The sequence below is a fragment of the Physcomitrium patens genome, chromosome 22 (assembly GCF_059467195.1).
Source record: "Physcomitrium patens ecotype Gransden chromosome 22, ASM5946719v1, whole genome shotgun sequence".
Taxonomy (NCBI): Eukaryota; Viridiplantae; Streptophyta; class Bryopsida; order Funariales; family Funariaceae; genus Physcomitrium; species Physcomitrium patens.
Window position 1 is genome coordinate 6,104,520 of NC_143431.1, and position 18,305 is coordinate 6,122,824.

Consider the following 18,305-nt stretch of genomic DNA (forward strand, 5'->3'; position numbering starts at 1 on the left):
AGGAGTAAAACCGACAAACATAGTCTCAATAAAGCCCAACTTTGTCCTTACGCAGAAAAAATCATGAATAATTAAACTCAGAAGGAGAGAACAATGATCAGGATAGCTGCACCCGTTCGTGCAATGCTTTTCAATACATGGATACCTAAACTTCGACTCAGTAGCTACCTGTGCAGCTGCAAGTCGCTGTACAGAAGTGATAGTATACAGAAAGTTTCTCTATCCTTCGTCCCATTTACTTTTCCTGGATTCCCGGAATTCTTTGGATAATAATAGTCAAAGAACCCATTGAACACGATCAAATGGAAAAAATCCAACTACGAAACTAACGCTGTTGCTGTCGGTAATCTGGACGATGAGGAGGAGAAGGTGGTTGAAACCCAGAATGAGAAGCCCGGGCGTAAGCTCCATCAATGTCTACATATTGTGCTGTTGGCTGCATTCAATTGACAAAAAGAATGAGAACCCATACCCAGAATTTTCCGAGTTCGCAACAGGAAATATGCACGATAATCGACACTAAAAAAGCAACCCGATTAGCAACCTCCCGAAAATGCATTAGTTTCAAGGTAATTCAAGAATAAGGAGAGAGCAACTACCTGCTGCATGTAACCATAAGCAGGGGGTTGAGGACCACCAGGCATGCCACTGTCACAACCCCACAGAACCATCAGTGCTACATCCTAATAAGGGCAATGAAAATTGATCGCATGTATTGTTTCCCTGAATCATGGGATTTATTCCTCTCCGAAATGCTTACCCAAACTGCTGTCCACGACCAACCGGGGGGACCTTGCCACCACCATATGGACCAGCCGCATAGGCTCCACCTGCAGGACCGCCATAACCACCACCTCTCCCACCTTGGTGTCCCATATTGGGTGCAGTGTACGCCCCCGGCTGCTGCTGTCCAGGCGCTCCGTACACCCCACCTGGTCCATTGCGGTTAGGTCCTCCAAATCCACCATTTTGACTTGGTCCTCCATGGGGGGGACGTCCTCCAGGAGCTCGGCCTTGATTATTACCTCCTTGACTCCTGTCGTTAAAGGCAGCTGATCAGTGATTTAAAAATTAAAAAAATTAAAAAAAATTAAAAAAGAAGAAGGTGAAATTTAGCCATCGCGAAAAAGGAAAACGACATAATGGTTAGATTAACGTATTACAAGCATCACCCCTCCAACCAAGAAAGTACATGTAAATGCTTGTGGCAACCTAGAGTAAAAGACAAGTAATAAATTTTTTTTGGTTGTTAAGACGCAATACCTGTTGTTATAATTATTGTTGTGCTGATTAGGAACACCATTTGCATGCACTGGAGCACCCAAGTTGTGACCAGGTTGATGAGAGCCAGGACGTAAGGGTTGCTGCTGGATAGGTGGCAAACGTGTGTGAGGAGCTGGATGGTGTTGGACCTTCATCCGTTTGGCCTGCTCCTCTTGTTGCTGCCTCTGTTGCTGCCTCTTCTTCTTGGTTTGAAATTCATGAGAAGCTTCATACTTCGGCAAACTACGAAAACACACAAATTGTCGATCAGCAACATTAATATTAAAAACCATGTCACAACTTTCTTCACAAAGAAAGTCCTGATCAGACTTAGCTGACCGGATCAGTGAACTACTTCATCGAGTGCCAGATCCTGCCCACCTGCTTGGTTGGCAGGGAAAGGGTTCAGTCCAGAAATATTCGGCGTCGAGTGCATCTTTAGCACAGATTCGCTGCACAGACAAAACCATGAATTAATGCACAGATAAGAGGTTTCGATGTAACGAGGATGTTTAAGCGTAGCATACTGAAGTGTGAAGCAATATCCCAATGCGTAACAAATGATCACACTCACATGGTCAGGATCCAGAGTCAACATTCGCTCCAAGAGATCGAGGGCATGCCGATCAAAACTGCATCATGAATCTAGAATCAGTCAGCAGGAGGCCACAGTGATTTCGTACAACAGATAACCCAACAACACTTCACGTGACAGAAAAGCAGCAATGGACATCCAATTTCTCAAAATGCAATTTACTGCTACTGGGATGAGTTAATGCAAGAAATAGCTCATAGATGGCTCTACATGTTTGCATACATCAATGCCGAAAAGTGTACGGGCCTTACTGTTTGAAAACATCCTTCACACGGCGCTTAAATGGCCTTTCAGATTTGAATTGATTGTAGTAAGGCAACTGACTCACACGAGGCCAATTAGTCTCATCAGGAGACCCGCAAAGTTCACAAATTTTGTGGAATTGTTCATTCTGCAGTCAATACACGCAGTATTATAGACCAGGTCAGAAAATTTAGCAATTCCACAGTGCGAGCAGATAAAAGATTAAGGTGGGTATTTAGCTAGATATCCACATAATGAGGCAAATGAACTAATAAACCAGAATCTACCAACCAATGAGCTTCTACTGGTACCAGGCAGGCAATAAACTATCCAACAAAAGATAGAGTGATCAAAGCTGGACTTTCAAGCGCTGAAACAAGGGCTTAAACGTTAAAAAAAATTACTGTACTGGCTTTTAAGCACTGAAAAAAAGGTCGAGAAGATATACAATGGCATACTATTAATGAGGACTACTTCCCGTATCAAATCAAAGATTGCAAAGGATAGAATATTACAATCTGCACCGGTGAAGCCAATCATACTGATACCATTCATAATCAAACACCCAAAAACGAACTACTATCGAAAACATCTGACCACTCCAACCCTAAACAGGACTGAAGCAGGATCATCAATCCAAATGAGAAGGCCGCAGTTCTGTGAATCTAAAGTCACACCTCGTTCCTTCCGGGAAGGATGGGTTTCCCATTAAGAAGCTCAGCAAAAATGCACCCCACTGACCACATGTCCACAGCTGGAGTATACTTTGTGGAGCCCATCAGCAGCTCAGGGGGCCTGAAACAGGAAGAAATACTAGAAAGTCAAGTGACTTACTAGTAGTCGTCCACTATGGAGCAATGCTCACTTATGCTCAGTCAAAGAAAACTAACTCCCCTCCTATCCGAACCAAGATAATGATAGCAGGGCCAAAAGTAGAACACTGATGCCTTACCTATACCAAAGAGTGATAACTCTGTTTGTCAGTGGTTGACCATTCTGATCATTAGAAAACGACCTTGCAAGCCCAAAATCAGCAAGCTTCAAAATTCCATTGTTGTCGATAAGAAGATTTGAACCTGAAAAAGAGATATCAGAAAATCCACAAGTAGGTAAGATATGACTTGATAGATCTAAACCAAGATTAATACAAAAGGACTGTTATTCCTAATCAATGGAAAGCTGGTTCAGCTGAAAAACCGTACAACTTACCCTTGATGTCCCTGTGCAAGACTTGGTTGACATGGCAGTAATGTAGCCCGGTGAGAAGCTGCTTCATGTAACACTACAGTGTAGAAGAGACAAATTAAGACTGTCCCATACAAAATGAAGAGACAAGAAGAACATGTGGAGGTCCACTAAAATTATGTAAAAGTCAAATAAAATCGAGCAGCCAGGTCACCGTGAGATCTCTTTCAAAATATACCTTAATCTGGGGAATAGAGAAACGCATGCCAGGTCGATCTGAGAGGCCAGTCAAATCATGGTCCATGTACTCGAACACCATGTAAATCGACCCTTTGAACTTATTCGCTTCACCTGGCTTGATGTTGTCCTCCTTCTCTGGTCCTGTTTAAATAAAAAGCAACTGCGCTTAGTATGTGTCCTCACAAAATCAAAAAATATATATTCATCGGACTACTCATTTGAAAGAAAGAACCAAATCCTCAGCAATAATGACATGCTCAGAATACAGAGAGACGTCTATCGACATATAGTTCATGTACGCATACATAAGACGATGATAAAATCAGCGCCCACCTTTAGAGGTCACAATTTCCTTCAACTTGATGACATTCGCATGTTGCAATTTCTTAAGAATCTTGATTTCGCGAATAGCAGTAATGGGAAACTGCAATCAAAGCCAGAATTTATAATGTGAGACATGTTTCCGGGAGACAATCATCTAAATCAAATCCTAAATTCTGAATTGAAAGTCTGCGAAGAATATCCCACACAAATATACGTCCCTAACTAAAAGAAACGTCGCTACTCGCAAAGCTACGTGTGATTAAAAAGCGAGCAGCTGGCCCTGACGACATCAAATAACGGCGCTTGTAGACAATTTTTTGAGAATGTTAAATACTTCGCATCCTCTTTAACCCTAAATTGCACCCGGCACCTCTCAAACAAGAATAATGAACTTAAACGCACCCCTTCTTTCTCATTGTCCATGCGTACTTTCTTCAGCGCAACCACTTCCCCCGTAGCTATCTCCCGTGCCATATAAACTTGGCTGCAAAACAAAAGTTCTTCTCAATTTCTTGAAGGTCGTGCTAAACCTTTCATATGCGACCACAAGTCCCTCTCTCTCCCTCTCTCTCTCTCTCTCTCTCTCTCTCTCTCTCTCTCTCTCTCTCTCTCTCAAAAGAACCTACGCTTGTAAAGTCCCAGGTATTGAAACTCCAAAAAAAAATGCACGAAACCATTCTTCATCTACTAACTGCACAAACATCATAATATTCCAACACAATGCTGAAAACACCTAACTCAATCCTACATTATTGACGCTCTCATCTATATGATAAAAAGTGCTTCTAAACCTCGACTAGGATTCCGCGACACTTAACGCATCACATCGTGTCAGAGCCCCGGAAATGAATGCAAGAGAGAGAAAAAAAGGAGTGAAAAGAGGGACAGATAACACAGCAGAATCCCATACCCATACGTCCCCTCTCCAATCTGCTCGATTTTCTCATAAACATCCACACTCCGCGATCCCCAGGTGGGAGTCTCGTCCAAATTCAGCTGCCCGGCCACGGCAACCGCCATCGTCGACTCCCACAAAATTTCAAAATCCTATGGCTTTATCACGAAGGAGTTAGGGCGGCAGATCTGTCTAACCCCTCCCCTTCGGAACACGAAATTAATCGTCAAAACATTGCTTAAAAACCCTCTCTCTCTCTCTCTCTCTCACTCTCGCCCTCTCCCCTGTCACCCCAACCTCCTCCTCCAAATCCTTCTCCTCCTTCTCCTCCCTCCACCACTTGCTCCCTCACTTGCGTAGCAAATCCCGCATACTGAACCAAACACCCCGCAAAAACAAAGCAAAGCAATGATCTCCCACGCTGGATGACCAGAAGGCTGGTACTGATAAGGATGCTCCCACAGACCTGAACGAAGAAGGAGAGATGGCCTGCGGAGCAAGGCAACCAATCCAGGAAAGATCAAACAGAGAGAGAGGAGTGGCTTGAAACCCTAAAACCATCCCCAGGCTGAAAATGAGAGTGAGAAATGCTGCCTCCACAAACTTTAAAGGCGCACCAAAGTAAAAGTAAAAAAAAAACAGAAGCTTATCAAGGAAGGGCTCCTCAGGGCCCGATACCTTATCCGACGCGGGCACTTTGGGGAACGCTACTCGAACTGTCTTGGGAACGTGGCGTTCACACTTTGGGAGATTATACAAGTGATTTCACACTCAAAATTATATACTTACAATAAATGATTTAATTTCTTTAAAAAATGTAAAAAAGAATCACAAGATCCAAAAATAATAAATATTGTCAACCTAGCTGGCAATAAATTTTGAAACAGGCCAAGTAAAAATTACACGTTTTCTTGTGTCTTAATTGCACAATTTTATGGAGAATCCTTTAATAGCATATTTTCATTCTTCTTCTTCTTAATACAACTTTAAATACAAAATAATAGATATGGTATTTAAATATTATTATAAAATAAAATTTTAATAGCACAAAATTATACATTTTTTTTTTATTTTGATACATATATAAATATTAAAAATGAGGAGTACAATTGGGGGTAGAAAACTAGTAGTATAAAGCCATATGGTTCCTTATGTGATTAAATATGATTGTTTTTTAATGAAATATTATCACTATTTGATATCATATCTTAAGTTTTAAGATTTGAATTATTTATACAATATTGCGCAACGTTTGTTAACTTACTACAAATTAAATCAGCATATTAACTTACCACAATATTGAGCAGTCTTCACATTTTTACTAGTCTTAAATTAGAATTTTAAACCAAGTTTCATCATTTTTATTAAATTGGCTTGAATTTTTACATACCTAATTGTGATGCTAGATGTTGTTGATGTAGTGATTTAATGCACACCATTCTATCCAAATTGTTTATCTTCTCATCATTTAAATAGTTTATTATTGAATAATTTCATTTTTGCAATTTTCTTTATTACTTTTACCAAAGGTGGACTCAAAATTTGCAACAATTGTTTTTGGAAATAAAGAATATCATAAATTTTTTGATTTATTTCCAAAAATAAAATAAAATAAATAAAGATATAAAATAGGCCAATGTAACAATATCCAATGAAATTCTTGTAAATTCCACTTAGATGATTACATCTAGAGCTCAAAAGATGACAGGAGATAAATAATCATATATATATTTGGCCTCTTTTCTTACAAACTAAAAGTATTCCTTGGTGATTAATTAATTAGTATTATTTATTAATTGAATTTCTTTAAATTATTGCTTTAATTTTTAAAAAATATTTTAAAGGTTTAGTTATCAAAAATTACCAAGTTCATAATTGTATAACCCTCCCATTATTACTTAAAAGTGGTCTAAGATTATAGCAATGCATTTAAGAGTATATACATTAATATACCAACAATAAATTTATATACATATAACACAATTGTGACACTTTTGTATTATATAATAAGGTACATAATGTTTTCATTTTTAGTGTACTTATTTTCATGAGACTCACCTGTTGTCTGCAATATTCTATTCCCAATTAAGCTCTTATCAAAGTTCTAATCAACGAATAATTTATGTGAGTTTTCAATAAATCTAACTTATTTCTACTTTATTTTAAAATACATTATTGTCTAAAAGGAAAATTTGTACAGCTTAGTTAACCTTACGTACCAATCTGAGTAAATAAAAAATTCAAAGGTTAATTGATAGAATTGTGTGTACTTAAATGTGTCCTAATATTTATTTATTGTGCAAGTGACATTGGAAATGGAAAGTTCATCAACTATGAATTCAAGATGAGTAACATGATTTATACTTTTAGTCTGTCTTATCGATGTTCTGTAGTATGTGTGTATATATATGTATTATTAAATAAAACCAAACCATGATTATTCCGTGTGTTTTCATTTGTTATGTTCAAGTTTTCATTCAAAATATAATGTCCAAACTATACAATAATCAAAGTTTTTTAACAAATTGAAAAGACATAAATCAGAACAAAAATATAATTTTAAATATACGAGTTTCAATTCGTACTCACAACAGCTTCATAATACATTTCAGTTAAAAAATTGCTACCTTAATATCATTATCGTAAGATGTTTATTATAGAAACTTATGCATTACAAAGGCAAAAGTTTATTCAAATAATACTAATGGGCTTATATTGAAATATAATTTGATAACTCAGAGCCCTCAGAAATGAAACGTAACGCTGCTAATATGTTAAGTGTTCCTTTTCCATTAACTCCTCCAGAAATATGACAATTTTGTGCTGCTTAGACCCAAATCAGGTTGTGCCCGAATAATAATCCAACGTTTCAACTACTGAGCTTAAAGACCCTCCCCCAGATATATACTTGCACGGGGAAATATTACAGTTGCAACCTGGTCTTCAGACATAAAATTATAAAGAACATGACGATTTAATTCTACTGTGAAGAAGCTGATCACTCAATATAGCTCAGTTCCAGTGTATGGAATGGCCGTAGCGTGTCGCAAGCAGAACATATCAATGCGATCCCAAGCCTCCTCAAGCAAAGGTAATGGAGTGGCGAATACAATTCGCAACCAGTTGGGTGAACCAAAAGCAGAACCTGTGCATCCACCACGAATCCATCAGCGTGTAAACTATGTGAGATCTAACACTTGGAATATCTATCCTTCAAAAAAAAAAAAAAAAAAAAAAAAACGTTTCGGTAGATAACTGTGTTCAACGATTCTTGAGAGGAGAGTTGACATTAACCTGGTAGCACAACGACAGACTCTTCTTCCACCAGCAAGGACGCAAACTCCACGTCGTTTGCTATGTCCGTAAACACAGAAGGGTCAATTTTCACCTGCAAAATAGAAAGCTAAAAAGTTAAAATGATGAAGGCTAAAGAATGCCAGGACGAAGATGGACTGTCATGTTGCCGTTGCCAACGTTACAATGAACAAAAGAAGGCCTACCGACCAAAAGATTTGCTAGACTTAACCTCAGAAATAATATTAAATGCATTTGATTCTATGATTCGAGGAAAAGTGCTTACCATAATGTACATAGCTCCTTGTGGTTTCGTTGGGCATTGAAGGCCTTTGATACATTGCACTCGTTCATAACACAACTCGGCCCCAGCCTTCAATGACTTTATTGTACCTTCAAAGAAGCTTGAAGGAGTGTTGAGCAGCATCCCAGATACTGCAGCCTGTGAGAGTGTTGAAGTACCAATAGTCATCTGCATGAGTCTTGTAAGCGCTTCTACTACCTGGCAGCCCCAAGCAAGTAGAAAAATCAGAATTTTTCACAAGACTCAAAAATGTCAAAAATCTAAACTTTACTGCAAGTTCAGCGAAAAGACATCAACTACTCACCTCAAAGTAAACTTAAACCATACTGAATGTTATGATAGATAGAAACACTGGCTTTTATTAACAAGGATTGAAATATCTCACACTTACTTTTCCTCTAGCAAGGATCCCCTTGGGATCAGCAATGATGATCCAGCCAAGGCGCCATCCAGGAGCAAGCCATCTCTTCGAAATTCCTCCAACTGTCAGCACTGGTACCTTCATAGAAAAGGCTGCCATCGGAGTAAACTCCGTTGGGCCGAAAATCATATTTGCATAAATTTCATCAGATATTAATGGTATCTTTAATTTCTCAGCGGTGTTGGCAATCTGCAACAGAAGATGCAGCACTAGTTGTCAGCCAAGCCGGAAAGTGTACTTCATCACCTCCAACCTGTTTTCACTTCTGAAAAATATTCATCAACTACTCCATATTTACCGTCAAACGACCAGAGCCAGACAAGGTGGACAGATCACCAGTCACACTAAAACAACTCAGAACCACACAAATCTGCAATTGTCAAACTCTTCTTCACTACCCTGACCCACTGCGAGTGAAAGATCTCTCAAGTTAACAAACCTTAAGTAAGTGCGGATATCTGTACACAGATCCACATGGATTGCTTGGATTACAAACAATCCAAGCGACTGTATTGCGGTCCGCAAGAGACGTAATTTGATCCAAGTCAATTTCCCAATCCCGCTCTGGGAGAAGATCATAAAATCGGCACTCTACGTCATAGTACTTGCAAAAGGTTTCATAGATGGGGAATCCAGGTCGAGGAATGAGTATATTGGCCCCTTCTGTGGATAAAGCAGCTAAACATAACTGTATAGCTTGAGAACATCCTACTGTGATGGCAATATCTTCAGCAGTAAGCTTGAAAGGCAGCGATGAAGAATGATAATCAGCAACAGCCCTGAAATTCATCACCACAACAAGAGTCATGAAATATCTGAAACTAATCCTCCACTGTGCACATTTTCACTGTTGTATCCGACAAACTTCGATGACGATGAAATGTATTTAAATCTTAACAATACGTGATCCACAAATATGAAAAGTCGGAAGAACGCCTTACTTTCGGCATTCGTGGGACCCCGCCGAGTGTGTGTAACCGTTGAACATGTAGCTCTTGGTAGCAGCCACCATAGCCTCCACTGCGGCATCTGGTACTTTCAAGTGGCCAAAGGCAGTTGGGTCTCCCTGTGCTAAAGATATTTTCTCCTTCTTTCTCGAGGAAACTACACACAATGACTCCAACAGCTCACGAATCGGATTGGTGCTCGCTATGGCAGCAGGGGACGCACGGATATTCCACTCCGCATCCGACTTTGCTTCCTATACAACAGAGCCCCAAATCTCAGTACTCGTTAGTCGCTGCGTTACTCTGCTTCAGCGCTCAAATATTAAAATTGTACAATTACTTATGTAGCAAGGACTGAAAGATGACCAGTATCACTTCGCTCGAATCGCCACTGTATCAGAGTAACAGTAATAAGCACTGTTCCTTACATCCAAGGGATTAAAAATGCACGTGTTTGAGGTCGTTAGTTAGCAGTAACTCTTACTGCATGTATAAACTGCTAACTAAACACGTGCGCCTAGAAGCACGAAACCTAGCCGTTAAAAACTTCAAGCGTAGCACAAGAAAATGTCTTCTTCAGAAACACATCGCGAGCCTCGGTATTATAATTTTCGATTACAATGAGGTAAGCGATATACCTGTGACAGGACACCCGTTGCTGGCAGCACCTTGAGGTCTCCATTGACAACTTGAGGTTGAGAAGCCTTGACCTCAGGTGTAGACGCGACTACTACTGAGCTCCCTTTCCGTGTAAAGCCATTCTCGAAACGGACATCCTTCTCTTGAATACTGTTATGCGTGATGAACGTTACCATACTCACAAGATGATGAAGCGTGCAAGAAAAATGGATTAATGTACTACTCTTCCAGGAACTCCAGGAGCTCCTCTATCTCTTCCGAAAACTCTCACAATGAACCCCCTATTCAGTTTCCAGTATAATGTGCTCACGACCTATTCAGCTTTGTGCAGGACCACAACTGAACTCGCACGATGGTACTCACGACGCCGCGGTGCGACGTACCCCCCTTCCGTCTCAGGCTCCAAAGTTAGCAACAATTCAAATGTACCCGCGAAGGCCTTCAGTTTCCTATTACAAAAACTAAAACTTCCAAATTTTCGATACTAATCAAATTCGGGAACAGAAGCTCGACCCGCCACAGCTCAATACCTTCCAATTTCAATCAAATATCAATCTCCAACTCCCAACTCCATCAAGGATTCCCAACTTCAGTCCGCGACTCTGTTGCGAATCGTCTCAGCGATCATGAACCTCTGACAACAAACCCACAGCGGAGAAAATGAGGCGCTCTGAAAAAACAAATCCCGGATCCGTCTCACGTATTCACAGCAGCAGCTCGGGGACATAGCAAAAACGATCGTGTCCACACCCTCCAATACAACCCCCGATTCCCTTACACGCGCTCACAAACCTCGCAGCCCCCTAATTCTTGAGTTCCGGGAGGGGAAAAAAAAAACAGAACCCCCGCAATACTCACCACGAAATCGTGATAACAAGGCTCACGTCAAGTTCGGCAACCGAAACAGATGACCTTCGAAACTTCTCCACACTGGCCACTTTCCGTCAGCCAAGTGGACTTACCCACTTAAGTGAGGCTACAATACCAACACCTCACACCCCCCAACGTCACGCACACATCCGAAGCTCTCACAACCAGACAGAAAAACTTACACAAGCCACGAAAAGGAAACTTATCCGCCCTTTCCTCACGCCTCCACAGGGAAACAGAAAGCGGTGTAAAACCTCACAGAGAACAGAAAAAGGCCATGCCCACCCACACGCCCAGCTCTCCTCAAAATCTCTCCACGCAAGCAACAATGAACAACCTATCTTCCCTTCAAGCGGTTCCCCTTTCCCAGCAGCAGCTCGACCCAACAGCCCAATGACTTCCCCCGCAATTCCCCGAATGCAGCAGCGTTTCCACAGTATCCCTCGATTGTGAATCAATGTTGCCGATCATAAGCCCACAGCCAGACAGAAAACTGCAACAGTGCTGCGTGGCCTGATGGGGAATGTGACTTTGAGCACAGGGTGCTGCTGCTATATATATATATATCCTACTGCTACTGCCATAGCCACAGCTCCTTCACGGTTCTAAAGCTGCGGCAGCTTTTTGAGAGAGTTTTTGTTCCTCTTGGTTCCTCAATCCTAGATTCCATGACATCTATACAGTTTTAGATTTACTAGAATATGAAAGCGTAACTTCCTCAGAGTTTTTACAAAAAGGAATGTGGGGGCGTGTGGTGTAGACTTTTTTTATTAATTCCTGGTGTTATTTCGGTTGGATTAATCGCTTGTGGAATGCAAGCCTGACGTCTGCCAAGCGGTAAAGTCTTTGGCTGCCGCATCACCCCATGCATCGACAGCCCTTAACGAGTCAACTCTGACTCCCTCACTTTCCTTTTGTTGTGTTGCTGCGAAGACTCCAAAGCACCTTAAATCAACACTGATTTGTCACCGTAAATCACCTTCAGTGGTCACTCCAAAGCATTCAAAAAGATGCTCTGAAAGTTTTTTATTATGAATAGACGGTTCTCAACAGATTGAAGAATTTTGTATCGAATTTTGTATTGAATTTCGAGAAATTTTGCATTGTATGAGGCAGCGTACAAAAATTGTGTCTGGTTTCTGTGCATGGACAGATCAAAGTCCCCATCAGAGATTGGATACTAAATGGCTTTTGGTTCTCATCATGGTAGAGATTCTATATGAAGCTTGTGACTAGTATGTGGGTTTCAAACTCAAGGTGGATTTATGTAAGAAAATGATAGATTGTAAGAATCTACAGTAGTGTCTAGGTTGAGTAGTTTTCATGGGGTGGTTATAATGAAAAGATGTGAAAGCAGCGGACAGGGACTGCAACTGAAAGTAGTGTTGTGTTGAAACTCTAGCAAGTAAATTTGGACTGAAAATTGGCTCTTGGGGAGAAGAGTTGTGTTTTCAGATGACTGAAAATGCAGTGTCATACTTTGACCTCAGCAAGTTTACCAGAATTGGAATGTGTATGTTTGAAAGCATGAGTTTTCTGATTTCTCTTTCAATTTTCAAGGTGGGTTAATGTCTCAAAATTTTCATATATTTATCCCCCTCTTCAAATTGTGAAAGTTGAGAATATATACCAGTTGTGCTAAGAAAAATAGAATTCATCAACTTGATTAGTTCATGGTCTAATCAGTTCATGGTCTAATCAAGTTACTAAGTTTGGAGGGTTGCTCACCATCACCCAAAAACTTTTTACATTTTGGTAATAAAGTTGGAAAATAGTTAAAGTTCATTTGAAAAAAGTCAGGTAATAAAATTTTGAACGAAACTCCTTTGGACCATTAATACAGTTTAAAGCAATTTCTGTGTGAGGAAGTAGTAGTGCCGGATTCTAAGCGGAACATGGCTGATGCTGTGGCTGAAGTCCAATTTCAGCAAGTGAGGTTAGTGTGGAAATGCTTTGTACGAGAGTTGTGTTAGAATGCAGTGAAGTTGAGACTGTAGTTGATGTTCCCAAACACATGCAGAGCCAGTTCTGCATGGAATTGGGCCCCAGATCTAGCACAGGTAAACAAATATCTGCCTCATGTACAATACCAATGAAGGAAGCAATAACTCACTGGCAAAATGCTATCCTTCCATTTCTTTCTTATCTGGTTCTACAATAGCCCAACAACACACAAATCACTAGAATGGAGAACCAAGGTAATGAAAAGATAAAAGAAAATAAATGATAGAGGAAGGGAACCAGCCTTTGTAACTACTTGCCACTCAGTAGAATTCACATGAGCCACTGTCTTCACAGGGGCACCAGGTGAATGAGGAATGCATGACCAACACCTCAAGTAAATAACCCATCAATATGTGCGTGAACATATATCTATATATATATATATATATATATATAGATATATAGATATATACATTTATGTTCACACATGCACACAATATTTGAAGCTGAAATCTAAAACAATATTTATTTTGTGAAGCAAAACCAAAAATGTACACTGGTACAATTATTCCAGATGAATTGTATTTATCATCATCTTCTTCTTCTTCTTCTTCTTCTTTTTTTGTTGAAAACTCACATTACTCACATTACCATTTTTTGTTTGTATTAATGTACATTAATACAAATAAAAAAAATAAACTTGAGGAATCAGCAACTTGATTTTGATTTTGATTTTATTCTTCATTTGACTTTTTACATGGAATAATACCCTCCATTGTTTGAGAGGGTGCTCAACAAATAAATGGAAATAGAAAAAAGATAAAGCTTAAAGCCAATCTGTTGTCCGTCCTCCCACCATCCAAGTAAAATAACACATTATGAAATGAATTAAAAAGAATAAACAAAAGAACAAAAAATCCAATGGCCACATATCACCATCTCATACATTTACAAGCCAACACTTTACAATCTCAAACATTGAGCAGCTTTCAGCTTTTAGGGGGGGGGGGGAGAACAATGGTTCAAATTTCATTCCATATTGACTCATACTCCTATCATCATGCAAAAGAATTTTGTGTTTTCAAGTGGAGCCAAAGCTGCCCTTGCCTTCAAGGGTGGAGGATTTTTCTGGCAATGGAGCCTGGTTTCCCCGCTTAGCTTGTGCAATGAATGTGGTGACATGGCAGGATGATGACATGGTAGTGAGTGTAGGTGTCATCCTAGTGCTGATGTGGAAGGCGCTGGTGCTGAGGTGGAGAAGTTAGGTGTCCACCTGGGGTCCCATGTGGAGCCCTTGTCATGCCACCTCAGATTAGAGTCAGGGGCCTGGCTGAGTGAGTGAGTGGGGGGGGGGGGATTGGGGCTTTGGCTAAAGCAGAACCAGCTTGGTTGCTTGTTTGGTGGTGATGATGCTTCCGTGTAACACACAACTTTGTGGCAGAATTTGACAGCTAAAATGATGGGGCCACAGCATTCCTGTTTTTACAAGGAAAATTGAAAGCTTCAGGAGGATGAGGGGCAAAATGAGTTCCATGGATGGTGCCTAAGAATCCTTGGCCTTGAAACTATCTCCTCAGATTGTACATGATGCAATGGGCATTAAAATGTCCATCAGGCTTTTGTGGGGTTGTTCTGAAAACTAAGCATTTTTTAATAATAATTCAAGCATTTAGATACAAGTATGCTTCCTTACAGGATTTTAGGTACAAGATTGAATATATATTCATGAATATTCATGACATAAATCAGTATATTCAATATATGACATATAATCATGATATATATATATATATATATATATATTCCTTGTTTCTTGAGGCCAATACTCCATCACCATCTTATAATATTCATGTACTCTTGATAGGGAGTTTCAAACATGGCTTTTTTGGGTAATTTTTGCTTAAATTATGTTGTGATATTTTGAAATATCACAACATACTTTACCAAATCACCCACCTTGTGAAGTGGGTGATTTTGAAATTAGGTGATTTTGAAATTGAAATATTGACAATTGTATGTTGTCATTTCTTCATGCACTTTTCCAAATATGATCAAGATCATTTATCTTAAAAATAATGAATACAAAAATACTACCATAAATATAATTTATCATGAAGCTCATTTAACTTAGCTATTTAATTTTTTGTAGTGAATAAAAGTAATTTTTATTAATTAAAGAAACATAAATGATTCCATTATTAAAAAATAATATGTATATATGCATGCATAAATTATTAATACATATATATGCATTCTTTGTTTTTCAAGATCAATATTTTATCACCATCTATAATATTTAGGTAGTCTTATTCTAAATTTTTTTTCCAATTATACTCTTTTTTAAATATGTATTATTTCAATAAGTATTAAAATTACATATATATTAAGAAAAATTGTATTCCTCCAAAAAAATCTAAAAAATATATTATTAAGTATTAATTAATAAAAATTATGTTCTCCTCTTTAATAAATTATTTTTGATAAATACTAATTTAAATTAAAGTAAGATTATGAATTTTTATAACTTAAATAAAATTGAATTAAGTCCATTGCATATAAATTATATTGTCATTGGCATTTATTGTATTGTATATAGTTCACAATATCTTGAAACATCATCTATTCTATATCATGCACTATATATTCTACATCATATAGACATTATTAGCTATATATTCTATCAATTTCTTTAGGATTTAAAATTTAGTTTTTCTTGAATAAAATGCTTAATTTTTTAAAAATATAATTTAAAGATTTAATAATATAATAATATTATGATAAATTTGTAATTTAATGATTTATTTAGATCTATAATAAAAAGACTTTAAATTTATTTAGGTGAAAAAAAAAAGAGATCCTTCAATATTATCAATGATTAGTACCTAAAAGAAAAAATATCATCAATAGATCAGAGACTACATGAACTAATTTTACTTACATCAAGTATATGAATCTCAAAGAAAAAGAATCTTAATATACTCTTGTGTCACTTGAAAAGACTAAGAAATCACTCAAAGAGGGTAGTATATTCAACTAGAATGGTTACTGCCAAAGACAAGAAGACTAAAAAGTCTTGAAATAAGACTAAAAACTAGAAAAGCATTGATAAGAGTGAAGGCTTTATTCTTGCCTCCATATATACTATCTAACTAAAAGCTACATAATAATGTTCTATAGGATTTTCAATACATGTTGACTTTGAAAGACATATGTCTTAACTTGCAAGGTAAGTTTTTTATATGTATGCTACATAGTTAGCTTGTTTCACAAGCTATCAATATGTATGACACATGGCTAATTTATTGATCAAGTTTCTAAACTATCAATCAACTATAAATACATATAAAATCAAAATTGCATCTATGAAGCTTCTAGAAAGCTCTTTTAAAATATATTATGAAATTAATCTAATTTTACTTACTTCTATCTAATCATATAGGTAATTATTGAAATAAATATTTGTATCTATGATATTATTCCTCCTTCTAAAGACAAGTTGTACGAGGAGCAATCATCATATGCTGAAGAAATCTAAGATGCTATAAATTGTATTTGTCTTATATTCTAATCATTGTTCTCATTAAAGATCATTGATGGGTCACTTTAGTTATTTATAGTTTCTCATACTAGGATATAAAATTCACCTTATTATTTAATTGTTACTGCAACCTTCATAACTCCTTTTAAATAAAATATTTAAAACATTGTCAAGAGTCATTTCTACCTCTAATAAAATCACCAAACATCAAGAGTTTCTTTTAAAGTTGTGATATCAAACATATTGTATTTTGCCATTTATTTGAGAAAGAACATATTATTCTTAAAAATCTTCATTTTGATTAGGTCATCTTGAAGTTTGTGATAATTTTAGTATCTCATCTAATAAATCAAAAAATAATAGCTCTTGAGTTGAATTTGCTAGTTATTGATTCTCTATTTTGTTAGCGTCACAAATACACAAAAATTACAAAGAATAATAGAAAGTAGAATGATATCTTCTTTGAATCTTAAATCTTTGATAGTAAAGATTTGTTATTTTACATCTTGGTATTAATAGATGTCATCAATGAAAAACATCAACCCTTTCTATTGCATTAGTAAGATTTTTTACTAGCTTCTATGTGCATTGTCTAATATCATATCTACACCAATGAATAAGATATTCTTACCTATTTTGATACCACCATGAGTCTAAAACTTCTTCTATTTCAAACTCTTTATTATTATCCACTTTTATAAGAGGTGATATTTGACTTCTTGCTAAGATATTTATCATGTTGTTTGGCTTAAAAAGAGACACTTGGAATATGAGATGGATCTTCATAGATTCCAGTAAATATAATTGATAAGTAATAGGATTGAAATCTTTACAAATAGAAAATAGTCTAAACCTATAATAATCCAACTTGTTATAAGAGCAACTAGTCTTGGTATTGTGACAAAGTAACCATACCTTGTCACCAATGTAGAATTGAGATTGCTCTTTGCAATAGGCATTTGCATAGATCTTTTGTTATTTTGAGTTTTTTTTAATTGTGCATTCATTATTGTATGCAACTCAAATAAATAATTTATCAAATCTTCTACTATAAGATTATGAACTTTTAAAAAATAAAAAGCATCAAGTTATAAATAATAACCATAATTAACAAAGAAAGATGTTTATTGCATAGAATAATATATTATATTATTATAAGCAAAATTTGTCAATGTCAAAAAAGTTTAATATCATATGAAATTTTCACAAAGAAAGATAATTCAATCTCTTTAAGGAAAAAAATCAATATTATAAAACTAAAAGTTAGTATAAAGATGGATGGTTATCAACCTTCAAAAATACAATAATAGAAGTTGCGTAATCTACTCAATTCTGGAAAAAAATAAGAACAATGAGTTAGAACTCTTGTTAAATTGTCAAGGACATGAATCTCAAAAAAAGAAAAATTCAATATACTCTTGTGTTACTTGAAAAGATTAGGAAATCACTCAAAGAGAGTAATATATTAAAATAGAATGACTATTATCAAAGATAAGAAGAATAGAAAGTCTTAAAACAAGACTAAGGACTAGAAAGGTGTTGATAAGATTAAAGAAGGCTCCACTCTTGCCTCTATATATATTATCTAATGATGATCTATGTA

The 18,305-nt window shown here is 37.1% G+C and overlaps 2 protein-coding genes across 2 annotated transcripts; both read right to left on the reverse strand.

The window, feature by feature from the left end:
• Positions 1 to 40: 40 nt before the first annotated feature.
• Positions 41 to 5,292, reverse strand: LOC112275127 (cyclin-dependent kinase C-2). The gene is made up of 14 exons (XM_024505180.3): positions 4,761 to 5,292; positions 4,253 to 4,334; positions 3,860 to 3,950; positions 3,525 to 3,667; positions 3,311 to 3,383; positions 3,054 to 3,177; positions 2,779 to 2,896; positions 2,110 to 2,249; positions 1,838 to 1,895; positions 1,645 to 1,715; positions 1,264 to 1,506; positions 761 to 1,036; positions 600 to 648; positions 41 to 436 (listed from the first exon to the last, which is right to left on the reverse strand). Exons 1-14 carry the CDS (start codon positions 4,868 to 4,870, stop codon positions 326 to 328), a joined length of 1,689 nt encoding a protein of 562 aa, XP_024360948.1. The 5' UTR covers positions 4,871 to 5,292; the 3' UTR covers positions 41 to 325.
• Positions 5,293 to 7,369: 2,077 nt separating this feature from the next.
• On the reverse strand, positions 7,370 to 11,349 carry LOC112275296 (putative aminotransferase TAT2). Its single transcript, XM_024505539.3, has 8 exons — positions 11,209 to 11,349; positions 10,350 to 10,984; positions 9,706 to 9,965; positions 9,204 to 9,543; positions 8,735 to 8,953; positions 8,326 to 8,541; positions 8,040 to 8,133; positions 7,370 to 7,890 (listed from the first exon to the last, which is right to left on the reverse strand). The coding sequence occupies exons 2-8, from the start codon at positions 10,524 to 10,526 to the stop codon at positions 7,748 to 7,750; spliced, it is 1,449 nt and encodes a 482-aa protein (XP_024361307.1). The 5' UTR covers positions 10,527 to 10,984; positions 11,209 to 11,349; the 3' UTR covers positions 7,370 to 7,747.
• Between the last annotated feature and the right edge of the window lie 6,956 nt (positions 11,350 to 18,305).